The 23,008-nt window shown below is 47.7% G+C and overlaps 2 protein-coding genes across 6 annotated transcripts; one reads left to right on the top strand and one right to left on the bottom strand.

Moving 5' to 3' along the window:
• Window positions 1-10,944: 10,944 nt before the first annotated feature.
• On the top strand, window positions 10,945-18,693 carry KAT5 (lysine acetyltransferase 5). Of its 5 annotated transcripts, none has more exons than XM_041723217.1 (14): window positions 10,945-11,262; window positions 11,362-11,428; window positions 11,749-11,817; window positions 11,909-12,045; window positions 12,298-12,480; window positions 12,570-12,644; window positions 12,751-12,825; window positions 13,687-13,935; window positions 14,013-14,102; window positions 15,431-15,571; window positions 15,650-15,743; window positions 17,689-17,848; window positions 17,973-18,054; window positions 18,146-18,693. In XM_041723217.1, the coding sequence occupies exons 1-14, from the start codon at window positions 11,251-11,253 to the stop codon at window positions 18,278-18,280; spliced, it is 1,569 nt and encodes a 522-aa protein (XP_041579151.1). In that variant the 5' UTR covers window positions 10,945-11,250; the 3' UTR covers window positions 18,281-18,693. The 5 variants fall into 5 exon arrangements, with proteins under 5 accessions (XP_041579151.1, XP_041579152.1, XP_041579150.1 ...); XM_041723218.1 differs by having other exon boundaries at window positions 10,946-11,262; window positions 12,325-12,480; XM_041723216.1 differs by having other exon boundaries at window positions 10,946-11,428; window positions 12,325-12,480.
• Window positions 18,694-18,766: 73 nt separating this feature from the next.
• Window positions 18,767-20,003, bottom strand: RNASEH2C (ribonuclease H2 subunit C). Its single transcript, XM_041723221.1, has 4 exons — window positions 19,782-20,003; window positions 19,407-19,594; window positions 19,202-19,321; window positions 18,767-18,901 (listed from the first exon to the last, which is right to left on the bottom strand). Exons 1-4 carry the CDS (start codon window positions 19,951-19,953, stop codon window positions 18,875-18,877), a joined length of 507 nt encoding a protein of 168 aa, XP_041579155.1. The 5' UTR covers window positions 19,954-20,003; the 3' UTR covers window positions 18,767-18,874.
• Window positions 20,004-23,008: the final 3,005 nt, after the last annotated feature.

Genomic DNA, 23,008 nt, shown 5'->3' with positions numbered 1-23,008 from the left:
ACCGGGAGCCCAACGTGGGATTCGATCCCGGGTCTCCAGGATCGCGCCCTGGGTCAAAGGCAGGCGCCAAACCGCTGCGCCACCCAGGGATCCCAAGAATAGAAATATTTTTAAGCAAAAAGTATGTTGAGGGTGAAATAAAACTTAAAAAAATTAATTTGAGAGAGAGAGAGAGTGTGTGTGTGTGTGCATACTCACGCAGAGGGGAGAAACAAAGGGTGAAAGAAAGACTCCTCAGCAGACTCCATGCTGGGCGTGGAGCCTGACATGGGGCTTGATCCCAGAACCCTGAGATCATGACATGAGCTGGAACCAAGAGTTGGACGCTTAACTAATCTATCCAGGTATCCTATGAGGTAAAATAAAACTTGTGAAAAGCCTTCCTGAACCCTCCATCTTCAGGATGATTCTAGGCAGAGCCCTACTCAACCTTACGATTCAGAAAACTACCTGATGTGCAGAAGTGTGTTTATTAGGACAAACAGAGAAAGCACCAGATGAATGCTACCTAGTAACAACAATAATGAAAAAACAACACAATGAAAGCCCACTCCTTTAAATTTAAATTAAAAAATCTCAGATAAACTTTAAGATTACTCACAGTACCTAAAGGATCTCCTGCCCAGCAGTCACTGTTGTAGCCACTCAGACCACACCCTGGGTTTCTCTGCTGAGGTGGGATCTGTGCTCCCAGGGTCCCTGCCCATCGGCTCTGGGTTTCCTGGAGCAGGGCTGGCAGTGGGTGCGATAGTGGATTGGAAGGTAGGGTCTGTGTCCAAATGATGTCTCTGCTAATCCTTGGTTCTATGGCTTGGTTAAGTCCCCAAAGCTCCGAGCTTTTTTGGCTTATCCATTTATGGATAACTGTGGGGTCAGATTCATTTCTCCAGTAAATGTTCACTGAGAGCCTCCTTTGTGCAGGTGCCATGCTGGCACTGGGGAAATTGGGATGGACGATGCAGAAATGTCCCTGGTTCCACAGAGCCTGAGTTTGGGAAGGTGGGGAAAGATATTGACATGTTACCAGATGACAAGCAACCTGGGCTGGGAGGTCCAGAGGAAGAGTCATCTGAGCTGAGAAAGCATTATCACACTGTCGAGGGGGCAAATAGGAAGAGTAGTAAAAGGTCAGAGGGAGGGCTCCAGATGGGAAGGGAAGTGTCCTGGATCTCCTGTGAGAGGCATCAGCCCTGGTCTGTCTCCAGCCTCTAGGGGGCCTCTCTCTCCTCCAACACCCTCCTCTTACTCACCTATGTATTCCCCATGCCCCATGTATGATCCTACCAAGTGCACAAGTCATTTTGTATCTTTCACAATATTTTATGTATTTTTAAATAAAAATGACTGAACATAAACATTGAGTCATTTTCCTGTAATAGACTTGTACTAAGAATTTCAGAGCTTTCTATAAAAAGATATAGTAATTGAAAGGTTTATCAGGGCATCCCCAGTGGCGCAGCGGTTAAGCACCGCCTGCGGTCTAGGGCGTGATCCTGGAGACCTGGGATAGAGTCCCACGTCAGGCTCCCTGCACGGAGCCTGCTTCTCCCTCTGCCTGTGTCTCTGCCTCTCTCTCTCTCTCTCTCTGTGTGTGTGTGTGTCTCTATGAATAAATAAATAAATTATCTTTAAAAAAAAGGGTTTATCATTATGAACCAATTATCACAAGACTATATATGTCAATGACAACTAAAAATAATCTCTAATTCAGACATTTGATTACAGAAAAGATTAAAAGAAGAGAAGTGAAGGGCCCCTGGGTGGTACAGTCGGTTAAGCACCCAACTCTTGGTTTTGGCTCAGGTCATGACCTCAGGGTCATGGGATAGAGCCCCAAGTGGGATTCAGTGCAGGGTCTGCTTGACATTCTCTTTCCCTCTCCCTCTGCCCCTCCTGCTGTGCACTCTCTCTCTCTCTCAAATAAATAATACAATTTTTTAAAAAAGGAGATGAATAAATTCAATGCCAATTAAAAGCCAATTACCAAGAAACAAATATAATGAGTACTTAATTTTTAGAGGTTACCACTTCTTAAAATGAAAACATAGAACATACAAAGTATTAACTGGCCTACCTGATAGTCCTGATAATTGTTTTGTGACAAATATTCTAGATGTAAAAACCTCTCTTTCATTTTTCATTGACCTTGATCAAATTGTTGAAAAGGTGTCCACAAGCAACTTCAACTTGGGCATATATCCTTCATGTAAGCCCATTTCCTTTTTTAAATTTTTAAAAAGATTTTATTTATTTATTTATTCATGAGAGACAGAGAGAGAGAGAAGCAGAGACACAGGCAGAGGGAGAAGAAGGCTCCATGCAGGGAGCCCGATGTGGGACTTGATCCCGGGTCCCCAGAATCACACCCTGGGCTGAAGGCAGCACTAAACTGCTGAGCGACCCAGACTGCCCTGTATATTTTTTTTATTGGAGTTCGATTTGCCAACATATAGGATAACACCAGTGCTCATCCCGTCAAGTGGCCCCCTCAGTGCCCGTCACCCAGTCACCCCAACCCCCCACCCACCTCCCCTTCCAGTACCCCTTGTTCGTTTCCCAGAGTTAGGAGCCTCTCATGTTCTGTCACCCTCACTGATATTTCCCACTCATTTTGTCTCCATTCCCCTTTAATCCCTTTCACTATTTTTTATATTCCCCAAATGAATGAAACCATGTTTGTCCTTCTCTGATTGACTTACTTCACTCAGCATAATACCCTCCAGTTCTATCCATGTTGAAGCATCATTTCCTTTTTTTAATGAGGAGTATCTTTTGTGTGCTTGTCCTGATTTTGGTTTTGTTGTTGAAATCAATATTGTTAATTCAGATTTCAGACCAGTTTCTGCTTTCCTGTTGCCAGTATTTCACCACATTCACATCTTCTTCATCTCCTTGGATTTCTCCTCTTGAAATTTTTGCAACAGCTGTAGCCTACAGCTAATATATGTATCTTTTAATTTTTAATTTTATTTTAAGCAGGTTCCTCACCCAACGTGGGGCTCAAACACAACCCCGAGATCAAGAGTTGCATGCTCGACTGCCTGAGCCAGCCAGGCACCCCACCTACAGCTGATACTTAAATGCTGGAATACTTCAGTGAACATTCTTAGGTAGTATTTGAATAATGAACATTTGTATCTTCTAGCAAGATGTGCAATGTTACACTGCCATGTAATGGCATGGAATGCCATGTCAAAATAATCAATTTAAGGACTTATTGTACTTCCAAAAGGTGTTAGATCTTGGAACACTATTCATAGGATTTGTATAAAGGATACTTTACATATAGACTTATTAGTATGTGAGTTGCAAGAAGGATTCACTGATACGGTCTATCCATGAAATAGAATATTATTCAGCCTTAAAAAAGAATGAAATTCTGACACCCACTACAGCACGGATGAATCTTAAAAACATTATTTAAGTGAAGTAAACTAGCTACAAAAAGATGGATATTGAAGGATTCCACTTACATCAGTTACCAAGAGCAATTCAATTCTTAGAGAGAGAGTAGAACAGTGGTTCCCAGAGGCTGAGGAAAGAAGAGAATGGGGACTTATTGGGTAATAGGTACAGAGTTCATGTTGGGGATGATGAAAAATATTCTGGAGATGGATGGTGGTGATGGTTACACAAAAATGTAAATGTACTTAATACCACTGAACTGTACACTTATAAATGGTTAGAATGTTAAATTTTAGGTTATGTATATTTGGGGATGTCTCTGTAGCTCAGTGGTTGAATATGCCTTTGGCTCAGGGCATGATCCTGGGATTGAGTCCCATATCAGGTTCCCCACAGGGAGCCTGCTTCTCCTTCTGCCTATGTGTCTGCCTCTGTCTCTCTCATGAATAAATAAGTAAAATCTTCAAAAAACAAATAAATTTTAAGTTATGTATATTTTACCAGAATTAATTTTAAAAAACGATGCCTCACTGTTAGAAGAAATAGGACTAGGAGAACCCACACTTGCAAATGGAAACAACTAAAAGCAAAACTAATTTCATCACGATGACTTCTCCCTTATGTACTCCTATTTCTGCATTTGCTGTCAACCTGACATCAGTGAGTTAACGATTGCCCACTAGGCATTAATGTGTCCACATTGACTGCTAAGCTTTAACTATTGTAGAAGAATTGTAAGATTTTTTCCCCCTGATTTCGGTGAGTGGAGAGAATGAGAGAGAGAATCTTAAGCAGGCTCCATGTCCAACACGATGTGGGGCTTGATCTCACTACCCTGAGATCATGACCTAAACCAAAATCAAGAGTTGGACACTTAACCGAATGAGCCACCCAGGCACCCCACAGCTAAGATTTTTATAATTTTCTTCCATTTTTCACTTAAGCTTCTCTAACATTTCAAATTCAAACTGCCCTAAAGGGGTGTCTGCTGCTTCCACTTCCTCAATCCCTTCACATACTAGCTTTCACCTAACACCACCTCTGCAAAGAGGCCCCCCTGAAATCTACAATGGCCACTCTACTGAGTCCAGTGGGCGTTTTCTTGGCCTTGCTGCTGTCTAGGCTGGGGATTCCCAGACCTAAGCCTTCAGCCTAGGACCCCATGCCAAGCATCCTTTATCCTCACTGAGTTCAGCAAGCATTCCAATGGATTGGGATCTTATTAGGTATAGCTGCAGTGCATGCTTTTGGAAAATACAAGTCCATGTTCATTTTTTCTGAAGAGATAAGCTCTTGGAATAAGTATTCTCCTCCTGCAGGATCTGAGACCTCCCCAGAGTTTTGGGGCCTGGGTGGAACCACAAGCTCCCCCAACAGGATCAGGATCCCTGTCCCTCTGCCCTGCCAGGCAGGGCCTTTTCTCTCACCATGCTTGGGCTACACCTCAGTCTGCAGGCAGCTTCAGTCCCTGCCCATGGCAGTAAGAACCAGCTGCATTCAGGCTGCTACTTGTGTGTTGTGTCTTCAACAACATTCTTTCCCTAGTCATCTTTTAAAACTTCAATCAGGGCAGCCCCGGTGGGGCAGCAGCTAAGCGCTGCCTGCAGCCCGGGGTGTGATCCTGGAGACCCTGGATCGAGTCCCACGTAAGGCTCTCTGCATAGTGCCTGCTTCTCCCTCTGCCTGTATTTCTGCCTCTCTCTCTCTCTCTCTGCATCTCTATGAATAAATAAAATCTTTCAAAAAATAAAATAAAATAAAACTTCAATCAGACACTTTGGTTTCTTATTCCAAATTCTTCAATGGCTTCCCACTGCACTTAAAGCAAATCTGACTTCCTTACACATGTGCCATGAAAGGCTCCGTGATTGGGCCCTACTAGCTCTCTGACTCCTGGAACATCAACCCCCCTACTCACACTGGCTTCTCTTCCCCGCTGAAGCTGACCTCCTTACTTGCCATTCCTGCTGCTTGAAACACATGTCCTCCAGATCTTCTAAGGGTGCCTTTACTCTTTTTAAAAATTTTAATTCCAGTATAGTTAACCTATGGTGTTATATTATTTTCAGGGGTACAATATAGTGATTCAACAATTCTATGCACGACTCACTGCTCATTGTGAGAAGCATATTCTTAATCCGCTCCACCTATTTCACCCAGTCCCCACACCCCTCCCCTTTGGTAACCATGTTTGTTCTCTGTATTTAAGAGTCAAGGTTTTTGTCTCTTTTTCTCTTTGTCCATTTGTTGTTTTTGTTTTTTAAGATTTTATTTATTTATTTATTTATTTATTTATTTATTTTGAGAGACAGTGAGAGAGAGACACAGAGAGAGAGCCAAGAGGATGCATGCACACAAACAGGGGGTAGGGGCAGGAGGAGAGGGAGAGGGAGAAGACTCCTCACTGAGCAGGGAGCCTGATGTGAGACTTGATCCTAGGAACCTGGTATCCTGACCTGAGCTGAAGGCAGACACTTTACCAACTGAGCCACCCAGGTGTCCTGTTCATTTGTTTTTTAAGTTACTCATGAGTGAAATTGTATGGTATTTGTCTTTTCTGACTTATTTTGCTTAGCATTGTACTCTCTAGCTCCATCCATGTTGTTGCAAATGGCAAGATTTCATTATTTCATTATTTTTATGGCTGAGTAATGTTGTATGTTTGTACCCCATCTTCTTTGTCCACTCATCTACCTCTTTGTTCAGGTCTCAGGTCATAGGTCATAGGTCAGCTTCTGCAGTGGCCATCCTGGCCACCTCAACAGCTGTTCTAACCTCTCCTGGCTCCAGCTGCTGTGCTGCTTGGATGGACGGACCCTGCTTTGTCCAAACCGGTGGAATTCCATCCCCTCACCAGAGGTATTGGCTGAGGCAGAAGCACATGCCCTAAAATGGTTCACCCTGAGGAAAGCCCAGGACTTCCCTTCAGTAGGTGGGTAAGATATTTTTCTCCTTGGCTATGGCCTCAAACACATGTAGGCCTGAAAGCTAGGGGTAGCTGTCCTGTGATCATGAGAGGAACCCACCATGATGTAGGAGGAAGGTAATCATGACAATGCTGCAGTGGAAAGACATGAACTTCGTTGTTGATGACACTGACAATGAAGCCATTCTGAATTCAGCCCTGTAGGCCTTCGGGCCACATGGGCCAAGACATTCGACCAGTTGGACGCAAGGCATTGTGAGGCTCTGGGTGGTAGAGATCCTGACTGGCCGCCCTCAGAGAAGCCCACACTGACCAGTACCTCAATCTCAGCCAGATCTCACTGTTTTATCACTGACACTCTCCACATGGATTATTTTTGTTTTGTTTTGTGAATTGCTCATGTCTATCCCCCTCAAACAGGGGCCTCCTTTGTTTTCACTCAAGTTGCTCCTGCATGGTATGGCACACGGTTGGTGCTCAATTAATGTTGCTGAATGCCTTATGCCCTGTTCAACAGCTGTTCCTTTTCTCCTTTTTTACCCTCTTTGCTATTGCCGTCCTCACTTCCTGGAATGGCCCCAAGTCCTTCCTCTGGCCAACACTTATTCATCCTCTAAACTACATGTCAGATCTCAGCTGCTCTGGGATCCCTTCCTGGATCTGTCTTCTCTGAGCCCTAGCTTTCCTTTCCATCTTACAAGACCAATCACTCTCTATAGTAAATATCAGTTCACATCTCTGGCTCACTGGGGAGACCATGTACTTAATCCATTTGATGGTAGGCACAATTCTAGAAGCTGGGAAAACAGCACTGGAAAGAAGCACTACAAAACAACACGGACAAAACAATATAAACACTGTGTCCAGGGATCTTATATTCTAGTGAGAGAAAGACAGTTAACAAGTGAATAAGCAAAATATATGGTTCAACAGCTAATCAATGCCCTGTAGGATAACAAAGCAAAGGAAGGGGGGGGGGGAATGAGGTGGGTGGGGGATGGGCAGACCTACCTGGGGAGGTCAAAGGTGGCATCACTGAGAAGGTAACATTTGAACCAAGGCTTGAATGAGGTAGGAGATTAAGCCAAGTGGATAAATGGAGAGAAAATGTTGTAGGTGGGAAGCAGCAAAGGACCAGAGAAAGGAACTTCCTGCTATGTCCTGGAAACATGGCGAGGCAGTGTGGATAGTGTAGTGAGTAAGGTAACAGAAGGACAAGAAGCAGAGTGGTAATGGGGCTGGATTTATACAGGGATTTTGGGTTTTACTCTGAGTAAATGACAAACCACTGGTGGACTTTGATCATCAGGGTGACATGGTATGAATTATATACATATAATGTTTAGAATTTTTATTTGAGAGAGAAAGAGAGCACAGCACAAACAGGAGGAGCAGAGGGAGAAACAGACTCCCTGATAAGGGGCTCGATCCCAGTGCCCTGAGATCATGACCTGAGCTGAAGTCAGATGCTTAACTGACTGACCCACCCAGGTGTGAATTATACTTTTGAATGATCCCTCTTGTTTCTATGAAGCTATTGCAATAGTTCTGGGAGGAGATGGTGGTAGCTTGCAGCAGAGTAGTAGTGTTGACGGCAGAGAGAAATGATAGAGCCTAGAATATCTGCTGACTGGTTGAGTGAAAGGTAAAGTGAGATGACTTCAAGGTTCTTGGTCTGAGAAACTGGATGGATAAATCATCACTAGCAGGGACAAGAAAGATAGTGGGAGGGGCGCTTGGGTGGCCTTGTCGGTTGGGCGTATGCCTTTGGCTCAGGTCGTCATCCTGGGATCGAGCCCCGTGTCGGGCTCCCTGTTCAGTGTGGAGCATACTTTTCCCTCTGCCTCTGCCTCTGCCCGTGCTGTGCTCTTTCTCTCTCAAATATAAGTAAAATCTTTAAAAAAATAAAGATAAATCAATCCCATAGCTGTTTCTTGATCCACTTGTCAGTGGCATTTGGCATGGTTGGTCATTCTCTCGTCCTTGAAACACTGTTGTCCTTGTTTCCAGGATACCAGACCCTCCTGGTTCCCATCCAACTTCTGTGGCTGTGCCTTATCTCCTTTGCTTGTTCCTCTTCCTGTCCATGACTGCTAAATGTCCACGGAGCCCAGGTTCAGTCCTGGACTTTGCGTCTGTTTCCACTCTCTTCATGATCCCCTTACAGGCTCATGGCTTTAAATATCATTCACATGCCAAGGTTTCCCAAATTCCTATCTTCAGCTTAGATTTCTCCCCGCCAAACTCAGCTGAGGGTGCCGTTGAGCAGTGGTTGGGCTGCAGACAGGAGCTGGAGGAGAGCGGCAGCCATAGGACTGACAGGGGGGTCACTGGTGACTTTGACAAGGCAGCAGGGACTGAACCTGTACTAACTGTGATACATATCAGCCCCTGGATAAACATTTACTGATTTATTAGTGAACAGTCAATTTTGACAATCTTCTGATTGGTCCTGTTCTGGTTTTCAACCCAAGGACAGTGCCACCAGGGTGATCTTTTCAAAATGCAGATAAAATCATTCCCCCACTTACATCTTCAATGCAAATCATGCTGGGATGAATAGCTGGAAAGTTGTATAAGGAAGGATGCTGTTTGTAGTACTATGTAATAGGGGAAAATCAGAAGTAACTTGGAGTATTCAACAACTGGAAACTGGTTATGGTGGCTAACATGCATCTAAACAACAAAACACTACATACCCATTGAAGTACTGCTAAAGAGTATTTAGTGACAAGTGTTCCATTTATGTTGCTAAGCAAATGAGTTGGGAACAGCATAACATACACGATCAAGAATATCCTTTTGTACTGAACAGACAACACAGCAGTCTATAAAGCAGAGGTTGCCAAACATTTTCTGCGAGGCACCAGAGAGTAAAAAATTTAGGTTTTATGGGACATATCCCAAGCACAATCATCCAATCTTAATGTGAAGGCTTCATAGATAAAATGTAGACGAGGAGTATTTGAACACATAACTTTCATGTATCACAAAATATTATTTTCGATGTTTCTACAACCATTAACAAATACAAAACCATCCCACTGGCTTTAAAAAAAACCAGCAGAGGGCTGGATTTGGCCCACCAGCTAGTTTACCCACCTCAGGTCTCCAAGACAATCAAACAAAATGTTCACTGCAGGTATTTTCTTGTGATGATCTGAGATTATACTTTTCTCCCCTTTATTGTGGTGTTTTTTTGGGGACAGTTTCCTCCCAGATACCTGCATGGCTCATCCCTTCGGCCCTCTAAAGCTTTGCTCAAGTACTCCATTCCAGTCAGGCTTTCCCTGAGCACTCTATTTAAAACTGCAACCCACCTACCCATCTCCTTTGGCCTGCATTGTTTTGGGGGAGGGGGGTTGTTTTAATAATATGTATCACTTCTTCATATACTAAATAATTTAATTTTATTTTAAAAAATATTTTATTTATTCATAGAGACACACAGAGAGAGAGGCAGAGACACAGGCAGAGGGACAAGCAGGCTCCATGCAGAGAGCCTGATGTGGGACTCAATCCTGGGATCCAGGATCACGCCCTGGGCTGAAGTCAGGCACTTAACTGCTGAGCCACTCAGGCATCCCCCATTCATTCTTTTTAAAAAAACTGCTTAGGGGTGCCTGGGTGGCTCAGTCTGTTAAGTGTCCATCTCTTGATCTCAGCTTAGGTCTTGATCTCAGGGTTGTGAGTTCAAGCCCTGTGATGGACTCCAGACTGGGTGTGGAACCTACTTTTAAAATAGAGAAAAGAATTAGGGCACCTGGGTGGCTCAGTAGGTTGAATGTCTGACTTTGGCTTGGATCATGATCTCAGGGTCCTGGGATTGAGCCCCATGTTGAGCTCTGCACTCAGAGTGGAGTCTACTTCTCCCTCTCCCTCTTCCACTCCCCTGCTTGTGTTGTCTCTCAGAAATAAAATCTTAAAAGATTTTTTTATTAGTTACATGTGACTGACCCATAGCACTTCTATACACATTTGACAATTTGCTTGCCAGTTTTTGGAAACTATCCATTGGGATTTTTTTTAAGATTTTATTTATTTATTCATAGAGACAGAGAGAGGCAGAGACACAGGCAGAGGGACAAGCAGGCTCCATGCATAGAGCCCGACGCGGGACTCGAACCAAGGTCTCCAGGATCACGCCCTGGGCTGCAGGCGGCGCTAAACCGCTGCGCCACCGGGGCTGCCCTAAATAATTTAATTTTAAATACACATATTATCTATGCCCCTTTTTCCTCTCAATCCCCAAGACTGTAAGCTCCATGAGATAAGGCTTATTATATTTAGTGTAGTAGAAGCTCCTAGAATAATGCCTGGTACATGCTAGAAGATCACCAAATATCTGTTGAATGTATGCATGAGTATTATTTTTAAAATTAAAAATATACAAAAACAAGCCTGAGTATTTGAATCCCAACCCTAAGGAAGAAGTCCACAAGCGCCAGGCACAAGGTCCGTTTGCAGTGCGCCCCCTTATCCAGCTTCCCAAGTCCCCCCAGTAGAACTCCCCCAACTCCCCGCCCCCGGCGCCAACCACGCGCAGTTCCTCCCGGCGACGCCTCCTGTTGCCACTAGGAGACGCGCGAGCCGGGCCGTCCTCGAAGCACAAACCTAGTTGCACGTGACCCGCGCCGTATCCACGTGACCGGCGTCGCACCCGGTGGGCGTCACGTGACGGACTCAGCTTTCCGCCAATCGAGCGCGTTTCGGGGATTCTGCCTAGGACTCGGGCCGAAACTTAAAACATCCCACTCTCCCGCCAGCCAAACGGCGCGGCTGCCTGCTTCCAGGGTAGCAGCGGTGTCTCTCAAAAGTCTTCTTCTAAAGCGGCTTGAGGAGGCACGGGCCTACAGCGCGTTCAGTCCCGGAAGTGACGTCTCCCAGAGGGGCCGGAAGTGGCAGTGGAGGGAGGGAAGATGGCGGAGGTGGTGAGTCCGGTGCCCGGGGCGGGGCGGAGGGAGCCAGGGGAGGTGGGTAGAACCCGAGGCCCCCCAGTAGCCGACCCTGGCGCCGCGCTGTCTCCCCAGGGGGAGATAATCGAGGGCTGCCGCCTGCCCGTGCTTCGGCGGAACCAGGACAACGAAGATGAGTGGCGTGAGTGACGTCGGGGGGCGGGGTTAAGGAACCTGAGGGCGAGGGGCGGGAGTCAACGGAACCCTCGGGAGGGGGTGGGGCCTCTATAATCCTGGGGCGGGCGGGGCGCCGATACTCAGGAGGGGCGTGGCTTTCTGCCGCTCCGAATGGATAGGGCGGGGCTTGGAAAGGGGGCGGCACTTGGTGATTGAAGGGGGTTTGGGTGAAAGCCTCCAAGTCCTGGGGCTTAGGTATCGGCCTGACGGTGGAGATCAGGTCTTAGGAGGGTGAATTCTCTTCGCCTGGCTCCTCTAAGGCTCCTGCCTGTGTTGTTTCCACAGCCCTGGCCGAGATCCTGAGCGTGAAGGACATCAGTGGCCGCAAGCTTTTCTACGTCCATTACATTGACTGTGAGTCCTGGGCTGGGGTGAGGTAGGGCTGCGGGGAGGGGTTGGGAAACAGTCTCTGGCATTCCTTCCTGAGCCATCCCCACTGCTACAGTCAACAAACGCCTGGATGAATGGGTGACCCACGAGCGGCTGGACCTAAAGAAGATCCAGTTCCCCAAGAAAGAGGCCAAGACCCCCACCAAGAACGGACTTCCTGGGTCTCGCCCCGGCTCTCCAGAGAGAGAGGTGGTGAGTAGGTCCCCTGCTTCACCTTTTCTCTCCTGCCTCCTACTTTTCTCATCTCTTGGCCTCAGGGGTTTTTGGATGGGTAGAAGTCTGCATCCTTCTACTCTGGCTTTAGCTTGCAAAAGGATGGGGGCCAAATTGTAGCTTCCAGAGTCCAGTAGCTGTTCCTGTGTCCTTGAGAGGGCAGAGGGTGGGACTTGATCATGCTGAGGGGCCCTACTCCCCTTTCCCATCCCACCACCATCCCCACCCTAGAGGAAGACCCTGGACCTATCTCTACAGCCGGCCTCCGCCCAGGCCAGCGGGAAGACCTTGCCAATCCCGGTCCAGATCACACTCCGCTTCAACCTGCCCAAGGAGCGGGAGGCCATTCCCGGTGGCGAGCCTGACCAGCCGCTCTCCTCCAGCTCCTGCCTGCAGCCCAACCACCGCTCAACGGTACCCTCAGCAATTCCAGGGACCTTGCTTTCCTCTGAGGTCCCACCTTCTCTACCTTCTGACCCACCTTTCTTGGTTTCTCTCTGCAGAAACGGAAGGTGGAGGTGGTTTCACCAGCAACTCCAGTGCCCAGCGAGACAGCCCCAGCTTCAGTTTTTCCCCAGGTGAGTCCCCCAAACCCTTTTTTTCTTCCTCTTGTCTACTCTCTGGTAGCCCCGATCAGGCTCCTCTCACAATCCTCCTTTCTTGTTCTCATTATTTTACCTACAGAATGGATCAGCCCGTAGGGCAGTGGCAGCTCAGCCAGGACGGAAGCGAAAATCAAATTGCTTGGGCACTGACGAGGTAGGTCTGAGGAAGAGGGAAGCTAGGTGAAAAGGAGGAAATATAGGTAGCACAGAGAGTTTACTGATGGATTTAAAAATAAACAAGAAGGGGCACCTGGCTGAGTCAGAAGAGCATGCCACTCTTGATCTTGGGGTTGTGAGTTCAAGCCCCACCTTGGGTGGAGATTATTAAAAAATAAACTCGGGCAGTCCCAATGGCCCAGCGGTTTGGCACTGCCTTTATCCTGGGGTATGACCCTGGAGACCCAGGATCGAGTCCTACGTCGGGTTCCCTGCATGGAGCCTGCTTCTCCCTCTGCCTCTCTCTCTCTGTGTCTGTCATGAATAAATAAATAAAATCTTTAAAAACAGGGCAGCCCGAGTGGCTCAGCGGTTTAGCACCGTCTTCAGCCCAGGGTGTGATCCTGGAGACCAGGATCAAGTCCCATGTCGGGCTCCCTACATGGAGCCTGCTTCTCCCTCTGCTTATGTCTCTGTTTGTCTCTCTGTCTCGTGAATAAATAAACAAAATCTTAAAAAAAAAAAAAAAACTTTAAAAATACATAAATAAGTAAACTTAAAAAAATAAACAAGAGGTGGCAGGCAATGATGGTTTTTGGCAGGATTGGGAGCCAGGCAGAGCTGATTCAGATCAGTCATTGGTGATCTTTTTCAAGCTGCAATTGATAATTTACCTAGTTTCCCTTTCCTTATCTGGAAAGTGGGGAATATAATGTAGTACCAGCCTTTTCCTTCCCCTGCCATAGAGTTGTTGTTACACTCTGAAAATAAGGAAAGCTATGTAAGGGTTGTGTGAGCTGTCGGGTGTCCTGCTTGAGCTGCCTTCTATAACCTGGTGTTTTCCACTGGGCCTGGGCAGGATTCCCAGGACAGCTCAGATGGAATACCGTCCGCTCCACGCATGACTGGCAGCTTGGTGTCTGACCGCAGCCACGACGACATTGTCACCCGGATGAAGAACATTGAGTGTATCGAGCTGGGCCGGCATCGCCTGAAGCCGTGGTACTTCTCCCCATACCCACAGGAACTTACCACATTGCCCGTCCTCTACCTCTGCGAGTTCTGCCTCAAATACGGCCGTAGTCTGAAGTGTCTGCAGCGTCACTTGGTATGAGGGGTCCAAGGAGGTTGCTTTCCTACCATCCCCCACCCTGTCCCTGCCTCTGATCCTCCTCTCTTCCTCAGACCAAGTGTGACCTGCGACACCCCCCAGGCAATGAGATTTACCGCAAGGGCACCATCTCTTTCTTTGAGATTGATGGACGGAAGAACAAGGTCTGTGGCTGAGGGGCAGTGGGGAGTCATTGGCACTGGTGGTCTGGGGGGAAGTTAAACGAGCAGCTTTTTCCTGCTCAGGAAAATACTAGGCAGTCTGGCCAACAGACTAGCTCATTCCATTTTTATTGAGTTTCTGCTGTGAGGTAGTTAATGGGAGGTATAAAGATGACCAGTAATTAGAATCTTTGAGTTCACAGTTCATGGCAAAAACAGATCTGCCAACATCCACTCAGATCCCAGAGATAAGTGTCATGAAACAAAGGGTGGGTTATCAGGACCCAGAGGTAGCCAGCAGTTTCACATAGGAGATGATCTTTGATCCTTAACATGAAGGATAAGATAGGTAAGGGAAGCCCAACGAGTGGGGTTCTGAAGGGCAGTCGTAGATGTACAGATGGTGGGAAAGGTAAAGATCATTCTGGCTGAGAAGCAGAGAGGATGAGGCAAGGCTGTTCCAAGATACAGAGCTCAGGTGGGGAGAAGGTGGCCAGTTGGGGGAGGAGTAGGGATCACTGCAGGTTTTGGGCTTCAAACCTGCCTTAGTCTGTGGGAAGGAAGAAGGGAGTAATCTGGACCGTTAAGACTGTGGGACCATTCCTGGGGCAAAGAGGGCAGTAAGGGAGAAGCAGGGCATCTTGAATTACAGGGTGGAGCTCTGGCCTGGGTGCTGAGGAAGCTCAAGGGAAGGAGGCTGCTTTCACTACTGTTCTGTGTGGACTTGGGCATGCTGATAGCCCAGCAGCTGGCTAAAAAGCCATGCCTTATATGCAGGAGAAAATGTGTATAGAGGTAAAGCAAAGCAGCAAGATGAATCCTTTTGGTGGGGAGACCCCTAAGGCAGTTACTTTGAGTTTCAGAACACCTGATCTCCATTGTAGGTTAGGAGATCAGTCTCCAGTATGTGTGACTGGAGGTGGGAGAGTTTTGTGGTTTTTAAAAGGTAGATTCCTAAGACTATCACCAGGGTAGAGGTCCTCTTCTAAGCTTTGGCAGTGTCTTTCTAGACATGCCACAACCTATTGACTTTTGTTACTGCAGCAGAGAGCAGTGGAAGCCCCCCAGACAAGACTTAGGGGGAGGTATGGGGAACAGGGGTAAACTTGCCCAGCTCACCAGCAAGACAGGAGGTCAGACACTATCACAGAGCTGGTACATGGGCTCCTTGACTCTGAGAATTAGCTCTGCCTGAGTGGGAGGGACAGCCTAATAGAACGGGTCAGGCGCCAGGGAGGAAGACTCATCATCTATCAGCCCTGGGTAAAGAAACCAAATGACCACATTTAAGACAGGGTACCCAGGGTGGTGACACGCCTTTTCCTTTGCAGAGTTATTCTCAGAACCTGTGTCTTTTGGCCAAGTGTTTCCTCGACCACAAGACATTGTACTATGATACAGATCCCTTCCTCTTCTATGTCATGACAGAGTATGATTGCAAGGGCTTCCACATCGTCGGCTACTTCTCCAAGGTGAGTGCTCATCCAGATCATCTCTTGGCCCTGCCCTGAGCTGTGTCCCCTCCTCACTCACCTTCCTCCCCTTTTCAGGAAAAGGAATCCACAGAAGACTACAATGTGGCCTGCATCCTGACCCTGCCTCCCTACCAGCGCCGGGGCTACGGCAAGCTGCTGATCGAGTTCAGTGAGTAGTACCTTTGCTCCCAGCCAGGGGCCCAGGCTCAGTGCCAGTGCTGCCATTGTGCCTCCCTTGTAGACAAGCTAGGTTGCTATGATTGTTAACTCTGCTGTCACCAGGGGAGCTGGCCAGAAATAAAGGTGGGACTCTCCCAAGGCTTTCTCCATTTTCAGGGCAACTACCCTGCTTGTCTGGGCTAGGTTTTCAGCTCCTCACTCTTCCTTGGGTGAGGTTTTAAGCACCACCCAACTTTTCACAAATCTGACTCATATGCTCCCATCCAGGGAGCCATCAGCAGAAACCAGGTGAGCCACTGTTGCTCATCTGCCTGGTTCTGTGCCACCATACAAATTCCTGAGTGAGGACCAGTGCTTCATTTCCCCAGCTGTCACCTGAGCCTTGCAGATAGTGGATGTTCAAAATGCTAACGTGATGTTAACTCAGGAAAATAAGGAAGCACTGATTTGTGTGGATTTGGTCTCTGCTCTTTGGATTCAGGCAGGTCAGTCTCTTAAAGCCCACAAGGGACTCTGCCCCTCATCATCCGTGAACTCTTCTATGTCCCCCACCCGCAAGGCCCCCTTTTGCTTCCCAGCATCTTATATCACTCCACTCAACTCACCACTCACTGAACCCTTGGGATAGTTAAGTTCTGACCTGAGAGACAGGAGGGAGACTTAGCTGTTTGGTGAAGTCACAGAGGCTTGACTTGATCAAGGTCATGATCCATTTGAGTTATTTTATTAATAGAATGATACCAAGATGGGGTCACATTCTCAGGAAGCCCTCAGCCTAATATGTGGGCGGATACTTAAAATGAATCCAAGCCTTGAAGCTCAGACCTCCATGGAGATAGGATGTGGGCAAGGGCACCAATGTGATGTGCTCACTTCTGCCCAGCAGGAGCAGACAGGTGCACTGGGAATGCCCATTTTGGGCACTTCTTGAGGGCAGGTGGATGTTCACTGGGGAGGGGCCAGGAGCTCCTTGCAGCTGGGGAGGCTGATGTGGCAGGATCCCACATGCACTGGCAGGCCCAGCAAAGTCAAGTAGGGACCCAGGTGTGCTCCCTTCCTCTTCCAGGCTTCCTTTCTCTAAAGCAGGAGCTTCTCTGTCCCTCTCCCCAGCAGGCTGCTTGGTGGAAGTCACAGAAGATTGGGGAAGACTAGCTGATAAAGATTGGGAGGGGCAGGCAAAAAGGGCTGTGAGCCCACATAGCTGTGACTGAGGCTGAAGAAGGGCTTATAGAGGTAATGAAGGACACCCCAGGACCCTGAGGGAGAGAATGAAGACTCTGCCAAGAGACACGAAACCATATAGGATTTTGCACAGCCTGAGGGGCTCCCTGGGAACTGCCTGCTAGTGCCCAGTAATCAGCAGGGTAGAGGAGGACAGAGCAGTCGGAGAGTGCCTCTGGAGAGATGAGTTACCTGCTGTGGAACGGCCGCCTTCTGACCTGGGAAGTACATTAGTGCCTCTCCTTGCTTCTTATCAACACCTAGTCAGGCCAGCCTGGTCCTGGAGCAGCCAATGCTCCCCAGGTCACAGCTAGGGGGACTGACTTGACTGCAAATCCAGACATCCTGAGGCCCAGACCACACGTGGGGGCTGCCTTCCCTTCTCACATACCCAGGAGATATGGTCTGGAATGATGACAATCAGGCACTCGCCTTTCTTGTCATTTTCTCTGCACTTCCCTGGTTCCTGAGTTTTCCTCCAGGTGGATTATAGCTGTTCCTTTCAGTACCCTCCACAGCACAGAGATGAAGAGTGAATGCTCATTAGCTCTCTGGGGAAACAGACACAGCAGACTAGCTACGTATGTCAGGTCACAGAACTACCACATGGCAAGGGTGAGATGGGAACCAGGCAGTTTACTCCTGTAACCATGTTCTGAAAGTTGCATGAAGGTGTGATCGCTTACCCACCCCTTCTTGCTGCCTTGCTGTAGGCTATGAACTCTCCAAAGTGGAAGGGAAAACAGGGACCCCTGAGAAGCCCCTCTCAGACCTTGGCCTCCTATCCTACCGAAGCTACTGGTCCCAGACCATCCTGGAAATCCTGATGGGGCTGAAGTCAGAGAGCGGGGAGAGGCCACAGATCACCATCAAGTGAGCCTGGCCCTACCTCTGACCCTGGGGGTGCATGGCATGGCCCATCCTCATTCCTGGGGCTCCTGGGGGCTTGGGGCAGAGAGGAAGGCCTCCAGAGGACCTGATCTTTGCCCTCCCACAGCGAGATCAGTGAAATCACCAGCATCAAGAAGGAGGATGTCATTTCTACTCTACAGTACCTCAACCTCATCAACTACTACAAGGTAGGGAGGCAGGCAGGGGGAGACGTGTGTGTACGGCTGCAGAGTGTGCACCCCACATGGGCTGACCCTTCCGGTCCTATCTCCCATCCAGGGCCAGTATATCCTCACACTGTCTGAGGACATCGTGGATGGGCATGAAAGAGCTATGCTCAAGCGGCTCCTTCGAATCGACTCCAAGTGTTTGCACTTCACTCCCAAGGACTGGAGCAAGAGGGGAAAATGGTGACCAGGCACTGTCTATAGCAGTGGCAACAAAGCAGAACTGGGGCTGACAGCACATCCCACCCCTACCAGGGCCCCCAAGAGGCACACCAAGGGAGGTGGGGCTGAAGACAGCTTCATAAGGAGAGGACAGGCCTGGTAGGGGCTAGCTGCCCAGCACCAAGGCGAGCTCAGGGCTCAGGTCAACTCCAAGGTCAACTGGCTGCAGGTCTGGGCCTGCTATGAAGCAGGGACTGGACAGAGCCAAGCAGCTATGTACAGTGAGATGGGGGGTGGGTGCACTCTGTACAGAGGGCTAGTGGCTGTAAAAATTTCTTTTGTAAGTAGGAGTTGGGAGGAGGGGTGGGTACTGGCAGCAAAATTCTGGCCTCTCTTGCCCTCACTGCTCCTTGGCAATAAATCCTTTCTATAGACTGAGCCATGAAAGTTTCTTGTGGGAGAAGGGGTAGTGCCAGCTTAGAAGACTCCAAGGTGCCCACAAACTCGCAGGTGCTGTGAAGAGCTTGTTTATTGGGGTGATGGAATCAGTGGTTCCAAAATGAAGAGCTGGTTTATTGGGGTGAAGGAACCAGTGGCTTTCAATTTCAAGTTCCGGCTCTCAGTCTTCAGGCACCTGTGCGTGAATCTGCAACAGGAGTCACCTCTACTATTGGGTTTTTGACACACACTGGGTGGCCCACATACTCTGGGAGTGACCCAGCTACTCAGAATGACAACCCCTTCTAGACAGGTCAGAGGTGGGGAAGCCCCCCAGCCCCTGACCAGTCTAATCCAGTCAGACCCAGGCTCCTTGTGCCCCATTGTACTCCCCGGCCCTGAAGCCCCAAGTCCACTCGGACAAGATTCTGGACAGTCCAGGGAATACCCTTGAAGGCACAAGGGAATGGATGGGGCCTGAAGAGTGAGGTCCCATCCCCCTACTCACCGCTGCGGCCAGACTGGGCCAGGTTAGGGCCCCGCGCACTTTGGCGTCCGGACCAGGAATGGTCTCCAGGCCCCATAGCGTGAAGTGGCTGAAACTGGCGATGGCTCCGATAAACTGGTCCTGAGGAAGGGACCCGGCTCAACATGAGGGCCACCGCTGCCGCCCGCACCACTCTCCAGCCCTGTCCCTCCACCCCCGTGCTCACGAAGTCCCGCTCCAGCGCCTCGCGGGGTTCTGCCCGCTCCTGCTCCTCTCGCTCGTCACCCTCCGAGAAGTCGTCCTCCATCGACACCTCTCCCTGCTCCTCCATCGCCATCACGTATCCCACGAGGCCAGGAGGCACCACCACCTCCTCGCCTCGTAGTTTGCGGCCCCGAAACGACACTTCGAGTCCTGCAGAAGGCAGGCTCGGGGCCTCGGTACGGGCTTGATTCAGGCCTTGCGGGGCAAGCCCCCCGGGCCCTCCCGCCACCTCCGTTGGACCACGATCCCCAGGAGCCCTCGCGCCACTCCTCGCCGAGGAGAACGTGGCGTGGGCGCGGGGGTTGCCGGGAGTCGTAGTCCGGCGGTGAGCACTCACCGTCCGGACCCTGTCGAATGGCTGGGGTGAAGAAGCGGTCCACGGGGGCAGGCCGGTTAACTAGAAACTCGCAAGGCAGAAGATGCAGCGTGGCGCGAGCGGCGTCGCGCAGCGTGCCGGGGCGCAAGTGGACGCGGCACTTCTCGACTGCTGCCTCATCGCTACTCTCCATTCTCCGCCGCCGATTCCGCTGCTCGGTGGCCAAGGCCAAAGCTGGCGCGTAAAGCGCGCGGAGCCTGTCGGGAGTCCGGGGACGCTCAGCGCAGAGCCTCCTGGGAAGCGTAGTCCTTCCTTGAGGCTCCTCTGAGCCTCTGCGAGCCCTGCCTCGATGTGTTCAAATCCCAGTCTTTTTTTCTTGAAAATGATCTTCAGGAGTTTCTGTTATGGTAAAAAATCGAAACTATTCCGAAAAGTACTCTTTTTATGTTATTGGTAGGGAGAGTTGCTTGTTTGTTTTACTGGGGACATCACTTCCTCAAATGCGTTGAAGTTATTTTATCCGAGTTTGTGATTTGTTTTCCAAACTGACTTATTTTTTTTTGTAGTAGATTAATCAATCTTTTCTTCTTACGTCTTTTTTGTTTACGCAATACTATTTCTTTTTTGGTTTCTTAACTCTTTCCTAATGTTTATTTGTTCAGATACCCAAATATGTTTTGTCAAGTTCTTTCGTAAAACAAGAACAGACATAACTGGCAATTAAGTTTAAAATTGCATTTAATTTATAGATTTGAGAAAGTTAAACACACCTCCAGACATCCAGGTACTGGCCGTGGTGTTCTGTTAAACATGAACAATTTCACAGAGTATCAACATTGGACAAAGTCACTGCGTGGTGTGAGGGATCAAGACAAAAACAAGATCACTCTATAGTCATGTGAACACCAACAAAGAGAGGAACATTGTCCAAACCACAAGAATGATGAAACATCGACCATGTTGGGAAATATAAGTGAACTTTACCAATTACAGCTTTAGCTTTTGTCTGGGTAAGATCTGTTAATATATCCCATCCTAGAAATACTTCCCCTTCTTGACAGTATCCAATCCAGAGAAAAACTCTGGCTTTCTTAAACCCTCCCCCAAATCACTTAGCACAAGCCAAATCCTATAAATCCTTTCTGAACACCATCTTACTGAGATGCCCAACAGAACAAGAGTAATAAACACGTCTGTTCAACTATAGATGTGTTCCTGGTAGTCTTTGGCTGGAGGGTACTAACAGATTAGAGCATCTTGCTGTAGTTTTCTATCAAGAATAAGATATATAATACCATTTGTTGTTGTTTTTTTCCTTTAATACCATTTATTCTTTTTTTTAAAGATTATTTATTTATTTATTCATGAGAGAGAGAGAGAGAGAGGCAGAGACACAGGCAGAGGGAGAAGCAGGCTCCATGCAGGGAGCCCAACCTGGGACTTGATCACAGGTCTCCAAGATCAAGCCCTGGGCTGAAGGCAGCGCTAAACCACTGAGCCACCCTTATTCTTATCTCCTTTTATGTCTGCTCTCTCATAAGACATAATGAGAGATGTCTCATCTTTATGAGATGAGTTAAATCATCTCTAAAGCAACTCTAAAGTTTTTTTTGTATATAATAGTTATTACATATTTTATGTTTATTCCTAGGTAGTTTTTGTTTCCATTATAAATTAGATTTTTTCCATTTCATTTTATTTTGTTACTTTTAGAGACAGAGGAGTTGGGAAGGCCAGAAGGGGAGAGACTTTTTTAAAAGATTTCATTTATTTATAAGAGAGAGGGAGAGAGAGAGCAGGGGGACAAGCAGAGGGAGAGAGACAGACTCCAAGATGAGCTCAGAGCCCAAGGTGGGGCTCAATCTCAAAACCCTTAGATCATGACCTAACCCAAAATGAAGAGTCGGTCACTTAACCAAGTGGGCCACCCTGGCGCCCCATTTTCCATTTTCTTTTTAACTATCAGTTATCTAAAGCAGAGATTGGCAAATCTCACATATTATCTCTGTCACAATTACTCAACTTTGTTGTAGCATTAAAACAACTATAGGGGAATCCCTGGGTGGCTCAGAGGTTGGCGCCTGCCTTTGGCCCAGGGTGTGATCCTGGAGTCCCCGGATCAAATCCCGCGTCGGGCTCCCTGCATGGAGCCTGCTTCTCCCTCCTCCTGTGTCTCTGCCTCTCTCTCGCTCTGTGTCTATCATAAATAAATAAATAAATCTTTAAAAAAATAAATAAAACAACTATAAACAGTATGCAATACATAAGCATGGATGTCTTCCAGAAAAACTTTATTTGCAAAAACAAGAAGTGAGCTGGATTTGGTCTGCAGGCATAGTTTTCAGGAAAGCTGTTGATTCTTACACATTAGTTTTTAAACCAGATAGGTACTGAATTCTTCTCTTATTTCTAAGAATTTTCACTTTACTTTCTTGGGTTGTCCAGAGTTAGTTCTTTCCACTTCCAAACAATGATAACTTTGCCTCCTCATTGCATTGTGTAATTTGTAGCGCTTTCTAGCACTTTCAGAACAATCTTACATGTTACTAGTATCAGTGGACATCCTTTTCTTTTTCCTGAAATTTTCATGGGACTGCTTTGCTATTTCACCAAAAATTGTGAAGCTACCTTTTGATTTGTTATATACTATACTACTAACTGTTTTTTAACTGTAGATGTTGGATTTTATTTTTGTATTTATTTTATGTATTTTTTAAAGATTCATTTATGAGAGAGAGAGAGAGAGAGAGAGAGACAGGAGGAGGGAGAAGCAGGCTCCATGCCAGGAGCCTGAGGCAGGACTCGATCCCGGGACTCCAGGATCACACTCTGGGCCAAAGGCAGGGGCTAAACCGCTGAGCCACCCAGAGATCCCCATATTTTTGTATTTATTATTCTGCAACTTTCCCATAGTATGGATTCTAGTGATTGTGTTCCTACTGCTATGGTCATCTGTCCTGCAAATTAGTAGTGAGATATAGAAGTTTCATCAGATTCTTGGGCGGGGGGGTGGCAAGACTCTTTCGAGTGGTGGCATCTTTTTCCACCAGGGGTACATAATACCTCATCAATTTTTTGGGAGGTTAGCAGTCATAGATGATCATGACCCAGATCCCTTCATTCATTAGGGGTTATAAAACCAATGTTCTAAGTCCATCATTCTTCTTTCACTGTCTATAATACTTCTCTAAAGACCACTCCCCCTCATCAACTACCTGGTTGCCCATTGATAGAGTAATTTTTTTTTT

The sequence above is a fragment of the Vulpes lagopus genome, chromosome 11 (assembly GCF_018345385.1).
Source record: "Vulpes lagopus strain Blue_001 chromosome 11, ASM1834538v1, whole genome shotgun sequence".
Classification (NCBI taxonomy): domain Eukaryota; kingdom Metazoa; phylum Chordata; class Mammalia; order Carnivora; family Canidae; genus Vulpes; species Vulpes lagopus.
Note: the sequence above shows the minus strand (reverse complement) of the source record. Positions and strands in the feature narration are given on the sequence as shown.